General features: G+C 36.3%; 3 protein-coding genes across 3 annotated transcripts; 1 reads left to right on the top strand and 2 right to left on the bottom strand.

Moving 5' to 3' along the window:
- Window positions 1-523: 523 nt before the first annotated feature.
- On the top strand, window positions 524-4625 carry LOC104210943 (ATP synthase subunit O, mitochondrial). The gene is made up of 6 exons (XM_009759916.2): window positions 524-888; window positions 1389-1436; window positions 1867-2110; window positions 3459-3571; window positions 4191-4277; window positions 4364-4625. The coding sequence occupies exons 1-6, from the start codon at window positions 784-786 to the stop codon at window positions 4481-4483; spliced, it is 717 nt and encodes a 238-aa protein (XP_009758218.1). The 5' UTR covers window positions 524-783; the 3' UTR covers window positions 4484-4625.
- A 3982-nt stretch (window positions 4626-8607) lies between these two features.
- Window positions 8608-8961, bottom strand: LOC138873168 (secreted RxLR effector protein 78-like). The gene has a single exon (XM_070151610.1). The coding sequence runs from the start codon at window positions 8959-8961 to the stop codon at window positions 8608-8610; it is 354 nt and encodes a 117-aa protein (XP_070007711.1).
- Window positions 8962-9497: 536 nt separating this feature from the next.
- LOC138873172 (uncharacterized) lies at window positions 9498-9995 on the bottom strand. The gene has a single exon (XM_070151614.1). It carries the CDS (start codon window positions 9993-9995, stop codon window positions 9498-9500), a length of 498 nt encoding a protein of 165 aa, XP_070007715.1.
- Between the last annotated feature and the right edge of the window lie 10519 nt (window positions 9996-20514).

Consider the following 20514-nt stretch of genomic DNA (forward strand, 5'->3'; position numbering starts at 1 on the left):
TGGGTAGGCAAATTTAGATATGAGTTATAATTTTTAAACTTTAAAAATATGCATAATTGATTCAAGGCCAAAGATGCACTCATAACGGTTTCATTTAACGTGCATTAGCCCATGAGATTTATGCCCCTTGGTCGTCTTGATCACGTGGAGTATTTGTAATGAACTTGTTGACTAATGACTATAAGTTACATGTTAATCTACAATTTGATGCTATTGATGCTCGTTCGGACGGCTTGAATCCTTTGAACAAGATTGAAGTAAATATAGACTTAATCTTTTAAATGTGATTTTCCCAAAGAAATAGTCACTCTGTTTCAATTAAAATGACACAATTTTCTTATTAGTCTATTAAAAAAATAACATATTTTTATATTTAAAAATAATTAATTTTAAATATTTTATTCTATTCACTTTACCTTTAATGAAAAGCTTATATAGTCACGTAAATATTATTGCCTTACAAAATTTTTATCTAAATTAAAATTGATGGAATACTATATATTTCTCAAATTAGAACAACATCCACATTTCCTCTATGTGAAAGTAAAATAAGGATTACAACCGGAAAAAAGAGAAAAAAGGGTACACGTGTCACTGAATGCTAGTGGTAGCATAGAAATTCTATGCCCTTTTAGGTTATAGGTTGTGAAATGTTAAGCGAGTAAAATCACAGCCTCCTCGAGACTCTCTACCCCTAACCCTCACTCCGCCATTTTCAACAGTACAAAGCCTATTAATCTCTGGTGAAAACAAACCGGATTCGAAGATAAAAATTCTCTTGCGATGGCAATGGCAGGGCGAGTCAGATCCACGGTCCCTCTCCTCCGCAAAGCCCTTTGCTCCGATTCAAGATCGACTTTTTATCCCTCCCTCCTCTCCAATCCTGAGGTATTCATTGTTATCAGAGATGAGACCTAATTTTGGTCTTCGATATTGCTGATTTGTTTGTAGATTGTTGGATTTTGCTTTGATCTATATTTTGATTTTAGATTCTTGAAATGATTCTTGGCTTGAAATTATATATTTTTATTTATGTGAAATGGCTGAATGTTGTTATTGGGTTATATATATGAAGTCACAACAAACCGTTTCGTTCTTTTAAAATTAAAAATGAAATCGAAGGAAATAGATGGTATTGTTGCAGCTTAGGGTCCACTATTTTGGTGTGATTCTCTTATTGAATATCCTGTTGGAACCGTTTGTAGTTCTGTTCTATTTACACGCGAACTAAATCTTTGGATGTGCACAGTGCTTAAGCACATCCCATTTGAAGTTTTTGCTGAATCGCTTTTCTTTTCACAGGACTGTTAAAAATGTCCATGTTGAAATCTGGTAAAATGGCATGTTATGTTCATTTTTTTAATATATGTTTGTCATTTTTTGTGCAGTTGTCAAGGAATTATGCTACTGCCCCAGCCAAAGAGCAAAAAGTTAAGGTTAGTAAATCGTATGAGATTGTTGTTGTATTTGTGTGTGTAATATCTGTTTCTGAGATAGTTTTTCTTACTTGAGAGTGGTGAATGTTCTGAAGTTTCAAGTTGAATCCCTCATGATATCTCAAAATGTGTCTCATGATATCTCAAATGTGTCTCATGATATCTCAAATGATATCTCGAAAGTCCTTTTGTTAGATTTTGCCTCATGATATCTCAAATGTGTCTTGATTGCTCTTCTCTTTTCCTGTGTGTGAATTTAAGTTTAAATTCGAAATATGTATCAATCTTTGTCACTTTAAGCAATTACATCATGTCCTTTTTTTCATATTGTCTTCAACCTAAAAGATGCCAAGAAAGGGATACTCTTACCAAATCAAGGAATGCGAGTCTTACATCTATTGCCGTCTTTTGCTTCTCTATGGTGTTTTAGGTTCCTGTGACGATGTATGGGGTTTCTGGAAATTACGCCTCGGCTTTGTACATCTCAGCTGTAAAAGCTAATGCATTGGAGAAGGTTGAGTCTGAGATTTTGGACCTTATTGAGGCTTCAAAGAAAAGTCCTAAATTTTCTCAGTTTATGAAGGATCTCTCTGTGCCTACGGATACAAGAGTGAAGGCCATAAGTGACATCTGTGCACAGGCTAAATTTGGAGATCTCACGAGGAACTTCTTGGGTATGATACAATTATATTGTTATTTCTAAAAGAAAATACTACTATTCCATTTTTTAAACTTGAGATTTGTTGGTTTAAATAACAAATAGAGATGCCATAAATAAACAGATTCTCATTTTTTGAAATTAGATTCTGCTTCAAGATTTTGATCCTGGTAGATTGGTTGTTTTGTTAACTCAAAGATTCGCATCAATTTGGTGTCTATATTCTGTTTTAGAGGATGCAAGTTCCTTTAATCGATGATAATCTTACTAGCAAATTATAAATTCTTCTTCAATGTCGCTATTTGTTGGTATTTATTTTCCTAGCTGCATGGTCATCTTCATACTGGAAGCTGAGGTTTCCTCTGTTATCAGTTCAGGTGTTCTCTTTTACTCCATTGGGGGGAAGGGAGTACGTGAGTTGTGATTAGTTTGGTGTATATCTTCAGGAAATTCGCATTGTAGTTTCACCCCTTCAACATTGTACCCCTTCAGATTAATGCTTGACTAAACAAGACAATCCAGAAGATACATTCCTTTTAATTTTATTTAGTAGGATTCATTTTTACAATTTAGAAGATTAATTTCACATTGAACTACAACTGGCCCCTCTCTCTCTCTATATATATATGTTTATGGTAGAATGATCTTTATGGCAATATTTTTTTTTGCTATAGTGGTATAACCATATGCATTCTCAATCCTTGTTTTATTCCCTGAATGCTAAGCTGCATGTGGGTATTTTATTATACTTATTTTAGTTTTCTTTAGTTGTACAAAAACACGTATGAGGTAACCAAACAATAATGTCAACTCAAGTCTTGACCTTGACCATTTCAACTAATGTGGTAAAGTTGTGGTCATCATCATTCAGCATCCCTTCCCCTAAGCTAATTTGCAAACCTTACAACTTATTTGTATTAACCCTTGTCTATATCATGCTTTCCTCAAGCCAATACTGCAAATACAATTATTTTGAACTTTTCTTTTATTCTGGTATCTGTTTGTCATTTTATCGTTTCTAGTGACATGGGAATTTCCACTTTTTTCCTATTGTTTCATTGCTTCAGGAATAGTTCTTCCTCGTTATCACTTATCACGTTGGCAGCATAAGCTGCTAAGTTATATTTCATTTTGGCAGAACTTTGGCTTACTGTTGCCTTTTCTGCATTGGTTTCTATGTTTGATTTAAAGATCAGAGCTTAACAACCACTAATTTCATCGTTCATCTCTTTGTTTTCTTATTGTCATGTGGTATCTAAGCACGTGTATTTCAGCTTTATTAATCTGCTCAGGTAGTATTTTCTTTCCGTTTATGTTCACTTTATATTTGTCTGACACGTTCTCTTTCACCTGTGCATTTCTAGTTGTTTTGGCCGAAAATGGGAGGCTGAAACATATTGATGCCATAGCAAAAAGGTTTGCAGAGTTAACCATGGCACACAAGGGGGAGCTTAAAGCCACTGTAACAACTGTTATTGTAAGTTCACCTATTTTGAACTACAAGTTTGATTTCGAATTTGGATCCTCATCTTTCGGTCTTCGTATAAACTTTGGCCAGGCTATGAACTTTGTTTTCGACATGGTATTTATTATATCGTTCTTTGAAGAGTAATTGAAACTCAAATTAGGAGGATGAAAGCAAGAAGTTTGCTTATAAACTGCTTATGGCGACTCTTGGAAGATCGTTATGAAGCAACTCTTTTCTACTGCAGAAAGATAGTGTCGTTACAGTTTTTCTTACTTAGCAGTTTGCTTTAAAAGTCATTACATCTGCACTTTTAATGTGACTACAAAATGACATCCAATGTAATTAGTACCATGGGTAGTTCTATTCTAATATTTCAATGTGTATAATCATTATTAGTGGGGACCCTTCATTATTTTCAGTAATGTAATGCTTGATACTTTGAGTTGAATTTTTTCATGCTTGCCAGTCTCTCTTGCACCCTGAGGGATTGGGTGGTTAACTGCTGTATGATACACGAGATTTTAATTTGGACAGTAGGATGTATATGTTACTTTATCTGGTTGTCATAGTTTGTTATTTTCTCGTAGTTAAATATCTGATTATTGTATCTTTTGTTTTCTTTACCCAGCCTCTTCCTCCCGAAGAGGAGAAAGAATTGAAGGAGACATTGCAAGACGTGATGGGAAAAGGGAAGAAGGTGAACATTGAACAGAAGGTACATTATGATACTGATAATTATTTGGTAAATTCTTAACAATAAAGATTGCATCTGCTTATGATGTTATTTCCATTCTTGTACAGATTGATCCTAGCATTCTTGGTGGGCTTGTGATTGAATTTGGGCAGAAAGTTTTTGACATGTCGATAAGGACTAGGGCACGCCAGATGGAAAGACTCTTGAAGGAACCTCTCAACTTCTGATTGCGTGGAAGCCTGTTTTAGTTATTAACCCTGTTGTGGTTTTAGCTGAAGATGAACATCCTCTTTATTTTGACTGCTTGAAGTGGTTTCCTTTTCATATAATGTATTTCTTGTTTCTTGCAAATAAAAGCGTACTTATACACTTGAATCTTCCAAAGGAAATCCTTGTTGAGGATCATTTTTTTTTTGGGTCAATTGCATTTGCATCCCTCTTTTATGTCGTTTGAGATTTGCACCGTCCTTTTCTTATTTTATAGATTTTTTGTGAGGGCAAAGTAGGAATGCAAATAATATTTTCTTTTTGTCTAAAATTGCTCTATTGCAGTCCTAAATCCTAATCGTAGAAATGCTCAGTTATGTGAAGTTGATAGTCAAGTAGGTGCCAATTCTTTGAGTGCAATTATTCTCTCCATTAACAACTAATCTTTGCTTGTAAAATCTTTTGAGTTACTATTTCAACATTGAGAGCTCCAGTCTGTGTAGCATGGCGAATTCATAATGTCTTGTTTTTGCCTTTGGAGGAAGGGCTCCGTAAAACGCAATGCTGTATGTTACAAAACAACCCCCTTTTTCTTATTTACAAAAGTGATTAACTGATTATTATCAAATAAGCTGATCAAATTTCTCCTGATTTTAGCGGTAAAAATTTCACGGGGCGCCCCTAGTTCGTCACCTCATTTAATTTGTATCAACTTTTTAAAAAAATATACTTAACAAGTACAGACAACTTCAAACATTTTCCTTCTTTTTCTTCTTCTTTTTAGGCATTGTGAAAACAAATGTGACGATGAGTTTACATGGCATTTCATATTTGTGAGCAGGTTTTAAGATAGTTTATGGTATTTTATAGTAGTGAACTGTTGTGGCGCTCCTTTCTTTTCTACTCCTTTATTAATTGCAAAGTTGGTTTGTTATATTTGTTGTTGTTTTGACAAATTGATAATTGGGGTTTATTTTTTATGATAGTGAGCTGTTGTGGCTAGGGCTGGGCATATATCGGGTAAAACCAATAACCCGAACCATTAATTATTTATTGGGTTATCGGTATCGGGTTATTGGGTTAACGATTCAGTAACTGTTTAGAAGTTTTTCACTATTGGGTTATCGGTTCGGGCCTCGGTTTGCCAATTTTGTTAATCGGTTAACCGATAACCCAATAAGAATTAATAAAATTACAACTTTACCCTTAAGTATATACATAAGCTAGGGCTTCAGTTTATTCTCTCCTATTCTTTCTCAGTCGCGCTCTTCAGTTGCTTCATCTTCATTCTTCATAGACCTTACTAGTTACTCCTAGCGTTAGTCTTTAGTCTTATACATTAGGATTTTAATTTCTATAACAAAATTCATCTTAATATAAGGATTGCTCTATGGTTCCTTTTTTTTAGGTTAGACATTTGACAAACAACATCCATATTATATTGGACTGTTTGAGGGCTTCAACGCTTGTGGAAGTGAAAGTATTGTGTGAAATAAAAATTCTAAATCAACTATTATTGTTATCATATCGGAGGAGACAACTAATGCCTTGGAATATTTTGTGGGAATTGTTCCAGGTTGATAAGTATTTATCCACTGATTTTTTGGTGAAGCCTATAAGGATTGAGCAGTTGTTGTCTTGTTAACTTGAATATAAACTGTTAGTACTATATGTTTGGACTTGTTAATTTTAAGGTAAAATTGCTACCACTTTGTATTATTATTAATGTAGTTGGACAACTATTGCTGAAGAATTAGTACTATTCCAGTTGTGGCCACTGGACAAAATGCATAAATGAGTGGTATATTATATGTGAATTCTTCTCTTTTTTTGCTTAACTCCAGTGAATTGTCTTCTCTTTATTGCTTAACTCTAGATTGTGTTATCTTGTAGGGTAAACCGATTACCGAACCGATAATGATCGATAGCCGATTAACCGATATCCGATAACCGATATCTTATCGGTTTATTAAATTTGTAAACCGGTAACCGATAATATTCATAACCGAACCGAACTGACCGACGCCCACCCCTAGTTGTGGCGCTTCTTTCTTTGCTACTGCTTAGGTTTTCTTCTTCTTAATTGCAAAATGGGTTTATTAGATTGTTGTTTTTTGACAAATTGATAATTGGAGTTTGTTCTTTATGATATTTGGAGGTCATGTTTCAAATTTGAGATCATTTGGAGTAGATTTAAGTGTTGAATCGTGTATTGGATTGTTGAATTTTGAAGAACAATTTTTTCTTTTTGAGCAATTTGTACTTTAGACTTATTTGGCCTTAAGTGCATGAAACATTGGTTGCACTTTAGACCTATTTGAACTTAAGTGTAATTTTTTCATTTGATACCTATTTGACCTTAAGTGGATAAAAATATTTATTGCACTTCAGGCTTATTTGTTGTTAAGTGCAATTTTTGTTCTTTAGACTTAATTAGACTTAAGTGCATTACACTTCGAACTAAATTTTTTTCTTCAACTTCATACCAGAAAAATCTGAAATTGATTCTAAAATGGATAGACTTGCAAATTTTTGTGCAAAGTGGATATAACTTCAATGGTAACCCCAAAATTGAGTAAACATGCAAATACCCCATTTTAGCGATATCTTTTAAGATCACCAAGAAAGATGAAAAGGATGAAGAAGTAGGTAAAAATGAATATAAAAGAACAAGAGTGCTATTTAATGTATAATGGGTTTTTACAAAGGAAAACTTACACAAATGTCCCAAATAAGTCTCAACTTACCAAGCTCTAGCCATAATTATAGACTTATAAAAACTAGCCAAGCACATATAAAACTTGAAAAATCAAATAAATAAGGTTCTTTCTCTCAAAGAATCACATGCAAAAATCACCTTCCATATTTTTAAGAGTGATTAGCAACATTAGATGCAAGATAGAAAGGAAATTTAATGGATGGGGTAGCAAATAAGGTAATGAAATACGAAAAAAAATACAATATTCCAAATATATATAAGCAAAAAAGGAACTTTTTCAATGCGTATAGTTGAAATTCATTGAAAACATATACAACAACAACAACAACAACAACAACAACAACAATGACCCAGTATAATCCCACAAGTGGGGTCTGAGGAGGGTAATATGTACGCAGACCTTACCCCTACCCCGAGGGGCAGAGAGGCTGTTTCCAGGAGACCATTGGCTCAAGAAAGCAACAAGAGACGATATATTAGTATCATCAATAGAATCATAATAAAATAGCAGCAATATAAGAAATACGAAATAGATGGAAGGTATAATAATAACCAGCAGCTAAAGCCCTGCATCAGTAGATGACCACTAGAATCCTAAAACTAACTCCTAACTGGCTAATCTCACTCTAGTGCGCTGTAGAAATATTCACAACTTCCCCCTAGCCTACAACCTTAATGCTCGACCTCCACAATTCCCTGTCAAGGGCCATGTCCTCAGCAATTCTAAATCGCGCCATGTCCTGCCTAATCACCTCTCCCGAATTCTTCTTAGGTCGACCTCTACCTCTCCGCGTACCCACCACAACCAGTTGCTCACACCTCCTCACCGGTGCATCAGTGCTCCTCCTGTGAATGCCGAACCATCAGAGTCTTGCTTCCCGCATCTTGTCCTCCATGGGGGCCACACCCACCTTATCTCGAATTTCTTCATTCCTAATCTTATCTATCTTTGTATGCCCGCACATCCACCTCAACATCCTCATCTTTGCTACTTTCATCTTCTGGATATGTGAGTTCTTAACCGGCCAACACTCAGTCCTACAACATGGCAGGCCTAACCACTTCTCTATAAAACTTACCTTTTAGTAACGGTGGCACTTTCTTATCACACAGGACTCCCGATGATAACCTCCACTTCATCCACCCCTATACGGTGTGTGACATCCTCGTCGATCTCCCAATCCCCTGAATAACCAACCCAAGGTACTTGAAACTACCCCTCTTGGGAATGACTTGAGAGTCAAGCCTCACGTCCACTCCCGCTTCCGTTGGCTCGACCCCAGATTTGCACTCAAGATATTCCGTCTTCGTCCTGCTCAACTTGAAACCTTTAGACTCAAGGGCATGTCTCCAAACCTCTAGCCTCTCGTTGACGCCGCTTCGTGTTTCATCAATTAGAACTATGTCATCAGCAAATAGCATGTACTATGGAACCTCTTCTTGAACATGATAAGTTAGTGCATCCATCACCAGGGAAAATAGGAATGGGCTGAACGCAGACCCTTGGTGCAACCCCGTAACAATCGAGAAGTGCTCGGAGTCGCCTCCTACTGTCCTAACCCGAGTCTTAGCTCCATCATACATGTCTTTAATCACCCTAATGTAGGCAACCAGAACCCCTTTAGCCTCCAAGTAGCTCCATAAGACCTCCCTAGGAACCCTGTCGTACGCTTTCTCCAGATCAATAAACACCATGTGGAGATCCTTCTTCCTATCCCTGTATTGTTCCACCATCCTCCTAGTAAGGTGGATAGCTTCTGTAGTAGATCGCCCCGACATGAACCCGAATTGATTTTCTGAATTAGACACCGTCCTTCGCACTCTCATTTCTACCACTCTCTCCCAAACTTTCATGGTATGACTCAGTAATTTGATACCCCTATAGTTGTTACAGCTCTGGATATCGCTTTTGTTCTTATACAACGGAACTATTGTACTCTACCTCCACTATTCAGACATCCTATTAGTCTTGAGTATAATATTAAATAACCCAGTAAGCCATTCCAAGCCTGCTCTACCCACACACCTCCAAAGTTCAACTGGAATTTCATCTGGTTCGATAGCTTTTCCCCTTCTCATCTTACGCATCGCCTCCATGACCTCATCGACCTCAATGTCCCTACAATAACTTAATTCATGGGGACTGTCAGCATTCCTCAATTAACCTTGTACAATATCCGGATCCCCTTCTTCATTTAGAAGTTTATGAAAGTAGGTCTGCCACCTCCTCTTAGTTTGGTCATCCCCCATCAAAACTTTGCCGTCCTCATCTTTTATGCACCTCACTTGGTCCAGATCCCGAGCCGTCCTCTCTCTCACTTTAGCCAGTCGGAATAACTTCTTCTCCCCGCTTTGTTCCCCAGGTCCTCATACAGACAAGAAAAAGCTGCAGTCTTAGCCTCCGTGACTGCTATTTTCGCCTCCTTTCTAGCTACCTTATACCTCTCATTGTTCGCTCTCCTCTCTTCCTCGCCAGTGCTCCCTACTAACCGCAGGTCAACCGCCTTCTTTGCTTCTACTTTACCTTGGACAATTGCATTCCACCACCAGTCTCCTTTGTGGCCACCGGTGTGGACCGAAGAAATCCCTAACACCTCTCTCGCCGCCTTCCTTATACAGTTTGCTTTCGTCGACCACATAGTGTTTGCGTCCCCACTACTTCTCCACGCTCCCATTGCCGATAACCTTCCTTCCAACTCCTGAGCTTTATCCTTAGTCAAGGCGCCCCACCTAATCCTCAAACGGCCTCGTACTGTCCTCTTCTTCCTCCTTATCATAATACCAATGTCCATCACCAAAAGCCTATGCTGCATTGCGAGGGTCTCGCCAGGGATAACCTTGCAATCCTCGCATAACCTTCTGTCGCATCTTCTGAGGAGGAGATAGTCAATCTAAGTCTTCTCCCCCGAACTTTGGTAAGTAACCAAATGCTCCTCCCGCTTCGGAAAACTTGAGTTTGCAATCACTAGATCAAATGCCTTGGCAAAGTCCAACAGCGAAGTGCCCCCTCCGTTCCGCTCCCCGAAATCGAAGCCGCCATGCACCTCAGTATAACCACCTGCAGACGACCCAATATGACCATTGAAGTCTCCTCCTATGAATAACCTCTCGGAAGGCGGGATACTACGAACGATCTCATCCAACTCCTCCCAAAAACGCCTTTTAATCTCCTCATCCAAGCCTGCTTGCGGCGCGTACGCGCTAACGACATTTAAAGTACACTCACCCACCACCAACTTAATAGTCATTAATCTATCATTCACCCGCCTGACCTCTACCACCGACTCTCTAAGATGGCTATCTACCAGGATACCCACTCCATTCTTACCCCTCATGATTCCAGAGTACCACAACTTATACCCATCCGCGTTTTTCGCACTCCATCATTAAAAACATATAGATAAGTCAATATACAAAATTTGAGAAAGATTGGAGGTGATTTGGACCGATTTTGTATCAAAATTTGTAATTAAATCGAGTTCAAAAAATTCTTCTGCGACACATGTATGAAATATGTATCACACACAGGTATACATGGATATACATGTGATACACAATTGATATATATATATATATATATATATATATATATATATATATATATATATATATATATATATATATATATATATATATATATATATATATATGTGTGTGTGTGTGTGTGTGTGTGTGTGTGTGTGTGTGTGTGTGTATGTGTGTGTGTGTGTGATACACATATATTTTTCATGTTCAGTTTTTACTTCGAATTTTCAATTCAAACCACCTCAAAACTTCACCAAATCACTCCAAAACTGAGATTCAAGCTCCTTAGAATGTACCCAATCTATTCTAATAACACCCACTCAAAATAAAAATTTGACATTTTTTTTTCAACAAATAGCTAATTGACTTATATTATTAGTTTTTTATGAATTGACCAATTTTTGTAATGAGTTACTTATAAATGGACATGGTTGGTAGTTTCCCATTTACAAATGCATCAGCCAACTTCTATCCAAGTTGGACTTGGGCTGGAGTAGTAAGGTGTAGCCCATCTGGCTTCAAAGGTAGGCCCAAAACATCTACAATTATTACATTTGGAAGGTTTAATTCCAAGTTGGCTTCTCTCACCCCCTCAATAAATAAAGTAAAAATAACACGGTATAGCCACTTTTCGGACTGATCATTAAAAAATAGCCAGCGTTTACGAAGTCAATGAAAAATAGCCACTATTTTGCTGCAACAGAGACCGGTCCAACATAATATAATGGAGTTCGGTGCACCTGTGTATGAACTCCAGCATATTATGCTGGACCGATATACTTTGCTGACTCCAGTATAATATACTGGAGACTAGAGCATCGGTGCTCCAAACTCCAATATATTATACTGGACAATTATACTTGCTGGAACTCCAGTATATTATGCTGGAGTTCTAGTGTACTTATGCTGGAACTCCATCATATTATGCTGGAGTTCCAGCATACTTATCCCGGAACTCCAGTATAATATCCTGGAGTTCAAGCATACTTATGCTGGAACTCCAGTATAATATACTGACGTATTTTTTGGGTTTTGAATAGTGTTTTCGCTCAGATTTATCTTTACATAAAAAGTGGCTAAGTTTCGATTACTTTTAAAATTGAGCTATTTTTGAATGACCAGTCGTAAATCTGGCTATTTTTGAATTTCTCCCATAAATAAAGGGTCCTTGTCAAGAAGCTAGGGCTACCTATACAATTATAGCAAAAATTAATAAAAATTGAAACAGACATAAATAGGCAAATTTGGTCAGAAGAAAAAAGAAAATTTATGATAATATTAATTTTTTTTAGAAAATTAACAATGAAACGGATAAATATTTTACATGAATATTTCACTCTTCACGATCACTAGCTCTTGAATATACAGTGGATGCTTAATGTAATCACTTAAAAGAAAGAAGATATCACTGTAATTGTAAGGCTAATGTTAAATGAACCCTCAGATATTCTCTCTTTAAAAAATAAATGTATTATATAGGAATTTGAAATTTTAAGGCAATCATATGTTTGTGTGGAAGAAAATTATTAAAATTGGCCAAGTTTTCGTTTACACTGATTATGGTAAGTGTCTTCTCAAGAAATTATTCTGGTTGACAAATAAAGGAAAAAGAGTTTATTGCACAACTAACGCTTCTTTATGATTTTCTCTAGTCTATTTTTTTTTCTATCAAACATAAGCTCCACTTTTACGACTCACAACTATCATCTAACACCACAATCATCAAAATTACGGCCATCAACCTTTGTTTAAGTTGAAAGATAACGCCATAACGTGGATATTAGTTGTCTTTCATATAATATTTTTCACTAAATTGTACATTTTACAGAGCAGATTCTACATCGTACGTGGTCCATTTATAGATGTTAACATGTCAATTTGAGGAAACAAAGATAATTACATTTAAAACCACTAATAAAATTCCTGAAATTAGCCAAACATACGAAAGTTGTGTTGTTCACTGTGACATGCATGCAATATGATTTGGCAGTTCAAATTACTGTTTTCAATTTTCATAAATGGTAGATCGTTATATTTTTTAATATTCAAATCATCATGTGAAAGCAAAAAAGGTTATTATATTAATAAATATCATTAAATGAGCAAGGAAAACAAATTTGTACCTGAAAAAGAGGAAGCAATGGAGAGTTCAAATCACTACGCAAGTTTGAAAAAGTTTTTCCAATTTGCTCTTGTAAGACTTTGCTTCTTCCCAAGTTAATGTATCTCTCTCCCCTTGATACCAAAGGATTGCTCTAATTATTCCACCACCATGCACGGCTATTGTCGCTCTTTTAGTCATCTCAATGTATAGCCTTGGCAAATATATTACAAGTCAGTGAGTTCTGAATGAGTATTATTTTATTATATATATATTTCGTTATAACGTAACTTCAACATTTTCTTCTATATTTCTTCTATATTTGTACACGTTTCAAGTTGAAATCAATAATTTCAATTGAACCAGTTGCATATGATGTATCTGTTGGGAAGCGTGTCAAGCTAATAGAAAGAAAAGAATATTTAAGAGAGAAAAACAATAAATTGTACAAGACAAGATTTACGTGGTTCGGCAATTTTTGCCTACTCCGCGGCCACACAAAAAATAGTTCTTTATTAATTGAAGAGAGAAAGAAGAAGTTTTGGGATGATCTACAAATGAAAATGTAGACCCCTATTTATAGGCACCTGTCGAGGTAAGCGCTTACATCATAAGAATGCCGATGTAAGCGCTTACATCATAAGAATGCTGAGGTAAGAGCTTACATCACAAGAATGTCGATGTAAGCGCTTACATCATATTTTCATCTCTTTTTGATTTTTTTTCTTTTGTTTTGTCTACTTTCACATACAACAATAGATTTGGTCCTATCAATCTCCCCCTCAAACCTATGTTACATCAAGAAAGAAAATAAAGAAAGATTTGCTATTCTCTAGTGGCGCCTTCACTCTATCAGTCTTGAAGGCTAACTGAGGCAGTGCACAACCTCAGTTTGTCAACACCGACAACTTTGGTCAACATGTCTGACGGGTTGTTTGATCCTGGTATCTTCTATAGGGAAAGAGTTCCTTCATTTATCAACTCTCGGATATGATGATACCTCAACTGGATATGCTTCGATCTTGCATAAAACACTGGATTCTTGGCAAGATGAATTGCACTTTGGCTATCGCTGAAAAGCTCACAATTGTCCTGCTCTTTACCTAGCTCTTTAAGAAAATTCTTGAGCCAAATCATCTCTTTTCCAGCTTCTGAGATTGCCATGTACTCTGCTTTAGTGGTAGATAGAGCAACACTTTTCTGAAGTCTGGACATCCAACTAACAGCAGTACCACCCAAGGTGAACACGTAGCCCGTGGTACTTTTTCGACTATCCAGATCGCCGCCTAAATTTGCATCAGCAAAACCTTGTAAGATAATATTGCTCTTTTTAAAACAAAGTGCCATACCTGAAGTGCCTTTGAGATATTGCAATATCCATTTTACACTTTCCCAATGCTCCTTTCCTGGATCTGACATGTATCTACTGACAACTCCAACTGCATGGGCTATGTCAGGTCTAGTGCAAACCATAACATACATCAAACTTCCTACTGTTGAAGCATACGGAACTTTGGACATGTACTTCCTTTCTTCATCTGTCTTAGGCGATTGGTCCTTTGACAGATTTAGATGGCTTCCAAGTGGAGTGCTTCTGGTCTGCATCATGAAGACTGAACCTGCTTAGTACCTTCTGTATGTACTTTTCTTGAGACAACTTTAAGGTTCCTTCCGACCTGTTTCTGCTAATCCTCATCCCAAGCATTTGCTTAGCTGGTCCTAAGTCTTTCATTTCAAACTCCTCCGCCAGTTGTTGCTTAACCAAGTTGATCTCATTTATGCTAGATCCTGCAATTAGCATATCATCAACGTACAACAATAAAATGATATAGGATTCATCAAGATTTTTGATATAACAACAATGGTCCATCTCACATCGTGTGAAACCATTTTTATGCATGAATCCATCAAATTTCTTGTACCATTGTCGGGGAGCTTGTTTCAAATCATACAAACTCTTCTTCAACTTACACACAAGGTTTTCTTTACCAGAAACTTGAAAACCTTCAGGTTGCTTAATGTAGATGTCTTCTTCAAGGTCACCATGCAAGAAAGCAGTTTTAACATCTAGCTGCTCCAAATGCAAATTTTCTGTAGCTACGATACTTAGCACCAACCTGATAGTAGTTAATTTGACTACAGGAGAGAGATCTAGGTGTGGTCAATTCCTTACTTCTGCTGAAAGCCTTTTACTACTAATCGTGCTTTGTATCTCTTCTTACCATCATGCTCTTCCTTGACTCTGTACACCCACTTGTTCTGCAATGCCTTCTTTCCTTTTGGTAACTCCGTAAGTATCCATGTTTTATTCTTTTGAAGAGAATTCATCTCTTCTTTCATGGCTAGCTACCACTTATCAGAGTCTATTACCTGCATTGCTTCAACAAAATGCTATGGTTATCCAGCATCAGTAAGAAGTAAATAGTGAAGAGAGAGTTTTAACCTATCTGGAGCATTCGTGACTCTTTTAGATCTCCTCAATGTAGGTTCATGAGTAACAGAATCCGAATTTGATTCAGGTCCTGATTCCAGATTTGATTTTGCATTTGATTCTATCTCTGGTTCCGGTTCCGGTTCTGATCCAAGTTCGGCTTCTAGTTCTTCTTCAAATTCGGCTTCTAATTCGTCATCTTCAATTTCAGAATCAGTTGTAATCCCTCTAGCCACTTTATTTTCTGAGATTTCTTCTAACTCAATTGTTTCAGACATTGTCTGTTTGCTGGTGTTGGTTGGTTCTACTTCAAGTTTGTCCTTGTACATCACATTTTCATTAAATGTGACATTCCTGTATCTTAGGATCTTTCTATTCTGATCATCCCAAAACCGATAACCAAAATTATCATCACCATAGCCAATAAAGAAACATTTTTTGGCTTTAGGATCAAGCTTATCTCTATCATTAGAGTTTACATGCACATAAGCAACACAACAAAAAATTTTCAGATGTGAGAAAGTTACCTTCTTTCCTGTCCATACCTCCTCGGGAATTTCAAAATTTAGTGGTACAGAGGGTCCCCTATTTATGAGGTAAGCTGCCGTGTTAACAGCCTCAGCCTAAAAATACTTCGGCAATCCAGAATGTATTCTCATACGTGTGGCTCGTTCATTCAGGGTTCTGTTCATCATCTCAGCAACACCATTTTGTTCCGGTGTTCCAGGAACTGTCTTGATCATTCTGATCCCATTCTCCAAGCAAAATGCTTTGAACTCTTGGCTATCATACTCTCCTCCATTGTCAGACTTCAGACATTTTAACTTTAGACTTGTCTGATTTTCAGCTTCAGCTTTCCATCTTTTAAAGGTAACAAACACATCAGATTTATTTTTCAGAAAATAAACCCATACCTTTCTTGCGGAGTCATCAATGAAGGTGACATAATAGCGTGAGCCTCCTAGAGAAGTTATAGGAGCTGGTCCCCACACATCTGTATGCACTAGTTCCAGCTTCTCTTTCTTTGGCGTCCTTCCCACCTTTGAGAAACTAACTCTCTTTTGTTTCCCGTAAATGCAATCTTCGCACAAACCTAATTCAACATTTTTTAAGTTTGGCAACTTTTCTTTGGATGCCAAAAGCTTCATTCCCTTCTCACTCATATGCCCGAGCCTCCGGTGCCACAATGTTGTATCATGACCATGATCAACTGTTGCTATAGTATCTCTTTCTATTGTAGTTGCATACAGTGTTCCCCTTTTGAAGCCTAGTTCCACAACCAAATTCCCTTTGGTTATCTTCTACGATCCGTTTCCGAATGTTATTGTATATCCTTCATCGTCAATCTAACCCATAGATATCAGATTTTTCTTGAGGCCAGGAACATGTCGTACATTTTGCAATTTCCATAGCGTGCCTTGTGAAGTCTTTATATGAACTTCACCTTTTCCGGCAATGTCGAGAGGTTCGCCGTCTGCTAGATAAAATTTCTCAAATTTTCCAGCAATATAATTATGCAATAATTCTTTGCATGATGTAGATTGAAAGGATACACCTGAGTCCAGAATCCAAGATTCAACTGGACTGTCTGCACAACAAATTAGTGCATCACCGACTTGTTCAGTAATTACATTTGCTGAATTTTCTTCCTTCTTCTTCTTTGGTTCTCTACACTGACTACTGTAGTGACCCTTTTTATCGCAATTCCAACAAGTAATGTCCTTGCGATTTTTGGATTGTCCTCTTCTCCTTGACTTTGATCTGCCACGACCATAACTCTATCCTCTTTGGTTGATTCTCCCCCTGCTTTCGGTACTAAAAGCAGATCCTGGGGAATCACTTGATTCTCTTCGGCAAATATCTTCGCTTAGAACCAAGTCTCTAATATCATTCAATTTGAGTTTGGTACATCCTGATGAACTGCTAACTGCAGTTACTGTGCAGATCAACTCTCCGGTAGAGATGATAGTAGAATCAACGCCCTGATTTCGTCATCAATTGTTATATTAACAGAACTCAACTGAGTTAATATTGTATTAAACTCATTGATATGTTCCGTGACTGATCCACCTTCTGTCATTTTTAAGTTGAACAATCGACGCATCAAATAGACTTTATTTGAAGCAGATGTCTTCTCATACATATTTGATAACGCCTTCATCAGACCTGTAGTGGTCTTCTCGTTAATGATGTTAAACGCCACATTTCGTGTTAGCGTCAAACGAATCACACCAAGAGCTTGGCGATCTAATAGATTCCAATCCGCTTTGGACATAGTCTCCGGTTTCACCTCGGTCAGAGGTAAGTGTAGTTTTTTCTGGTACAAATAGTCTTCTATTTGCATTTTTCAGAATCCAAAATCTTTGCCATTGAACTTGTCAATCTTAACCTTCCCTTCTTCCGATGCTATTTTTCACAAAAATAATTTATGTGAATAATGCTTGTGAATAGTAACGATAATCAATAGTGTCGCACTATTCTTGTGAATAGTACCTGCACTAGTACTGTACTTTTCCATCAGAGTTACATTGTCTGTGCTCTGATACCAGTTGTTGGGAAGCGTATCATGCTAATAGAAAGAAAAGAATATTTAAGAGAGAAAAGCAATAAATTGCACAAAACAAGACAAGACAAGATTTACGTAGTTCGGCAATTTTTGCCTACTCCACGGCCACACAAAGAATAGCTCTTTATAAATTGAAGAGAGAAAGAAGAAGTTTTGGGATGATCTACAAATGAAAATGTAGACCCCTATTTATAGGCATTTGAATGCCTTGCCGAGGTAAGCGCTTACATCATAAGAATGCCGATGTAAGCGCTTACATCATAAGAATGCTGAGGTAAGCGCTTACATCACAAGAATGTCGATGTAAGCGCTTACATTATATTTTCATCTCTTTTTGATTTTTCTTTCTTTTGTTTTGTCTACTTTCACATACAACAATATGTTTGGTCATATCAGTATCCAATATATACATTAAAGCAAGATGTGTACCTGGAACCCTGTGACCATTTATCGATACCAGCCGCGCAAGGGACTAACCCTATGATCCCGAATTCGGGGTCTTTCTCCAAGATATCAATGGCAAACACCATAGTTGGCCCTATCCCACAAGTCTTGTTCAAGTCAATGACATAATGTAGAGGCTCTTGGGCTACTTCCCATATTGAGTTTCCATTCAGCCGTAAGATCGCCAGATTCCGGCGACATTCCGGTGGTACATAGCCATCCCAAACTTTGTCAACGACCCCTCCTCGTCCAGCCATGTTACTTTGTCCGGCTAGTATGAATATTTGTTTTTGGTGCTTAGTTTCGAATATTGTACAATTCATAACTCATAGGATATATGCTAAAAGCCCGAAAAGTATTAAGTGAAAAGTTAATCTCTCATATTTAACTTTTTGATTGTATCATTTAATATTGATGATAAATTCAAGCACCAAAGAAAAAAAATTAATCAAGAAAAGAAAATTTTGATACAATGGATTTAATTTTTTTCCCTTGGAAACTGATTAAAAAAGGGGATGAGAAAGGGGGAGGCTTTTGACTAGTATATACTAGTTGGATTAACAAGCTTGTTTTAGTTGCAGGAGGCCAAAGAAGTACATAATTTTAATTCAATCTCCAAAAAGGAATTGGAAAGCAGTCATAAGGCGTCGTGGCTTCTAATGCCAATTGACTTTCCAATTGGAAATCTTATTTTCCTTTTATAATTTAGAACATTTGGATTAATAGGAACAACATTAACCATAACAATACTATCAACCCTATTAATGATTCCCTTATCATGTAGAGGGCTTTGGAATTCAAACTTCTCACTGGAAAAATTCCTATACACTCTCCCAAATTAGTCATTAAAATCATTTGGCATAAACCTCCAAAGGGTTGTTTTAAACTAAACGTTGATGTTAGCTTCACAAACTATAACCAACATTGTGGCTCAGGTAATGTTTTCAGAAATTCTAATGGCAATTGGGTTGTTGGCTTTACAAAATTATCTCATGCTAATGGTTCACTAGCAGCTGAATTGAAAGCCCTAAGACAGGGCCTCAAAACAGCAAATGAATGGAAACTCTTCCTACTTGAAATAGAGACGGACTGCTCAGAGGTAATCTAGGCAATACATGAAAGTAACAAATTATTTAACAGGGTTGTTAATGATTGCAGGTGGTTAATGCACCAACAGAAGGTTATCCTCCAACACCTTTAGGCAGGGGAATAGGGTTGCTCATCAACTAGCCAAAAAATGCCTGGACATAGACAATTAAGTTTTTGGAATAGCTGGAAGAAGAAATGCCCAGAAGACAAGAAAAAAAGTTTTTGTTAAACCTACAAGTGATGTAATAGATTTTATGGATAGTGAAAGATTTGAAATTATTACTCATGAAAAACTCCTATCTTTTGATGCTTGCAAACTTTTAGCAAGCTTAATTAACTAGTGTGTCCTTCACACATCTTATGATAAACATGTACCAGACATTCCTTAGTAATTAATATATATATATATTTTCTGTTTGCTCAAAAAAAAATTGACTTTCCAATTCTGGAAACAAACTCTAAAAGGAATGAGATTAATTAAAAAAATTCATCCTAGTGAATTCTTGTCCTAAAATACATTCTTGTAGTTGATTCTTCATTCTTATTTATACGGAGTAGGAAAATATTTTAATAAATAAAATTAATATGATTTATAAGAGAAACTGTTATGCTCTTTGAAAAATTAAATTAACATGAGAACTTTTTAGTACGTGTGAAGCAGATAAAGAAAGACGGTACTACCATCTTTGATAATACTCCTATTTTTGCATCTGTTTTAATTCACCTTTCACATTAAATAGTTTTATATTTTACTAATTTTGGTTCTCTATAGTATAGGAAATTTTAAATGTTTCAGGGTATTTCCATCTTCATAGTAGTATCTTATTAACATCTAATATATGATAGAGCCATCAGCCATATATATATATATATATATATATATATATTATCTTGGTCATCATGAAATTGTGTGTAATTGCAGGGATGTAATTACACTCTCCAATTCTCAAGGGGAAGTGAAAATTGATGGTAATTACATTGTGTAATTACAATGTTGCTTTTTAGTTTCTTTATAACTTTTTATTTCTATTATTTTAATTTTTAATTTTATTTTTTACTTTTTAATTTCTTTTGAACTTTTAAAATATATTTTTCTTTGTACATTATTTATCTTTCATTTCTCTATTTTTACTTCTTGTGATTCCATGTAATTGCTTATATTTTATTAGTTATTTT

The sequence above is a fragment of the Nicotiana sylvestris genome, chromosome 1 (genome assembly GCF_000393655.2).
Source record: "Nicotiana sylvestris chromosome 1, ASM39365v2, whole genome shotgun sequence".
Taxonomy (NCBI): domain Eukaryota; kingdom Viridiplantae; phylum Streptophyta; class Magnoliopsida; order Solanales; family Solanaceae; genus Nicotiana; species Nicotiana sylvestris.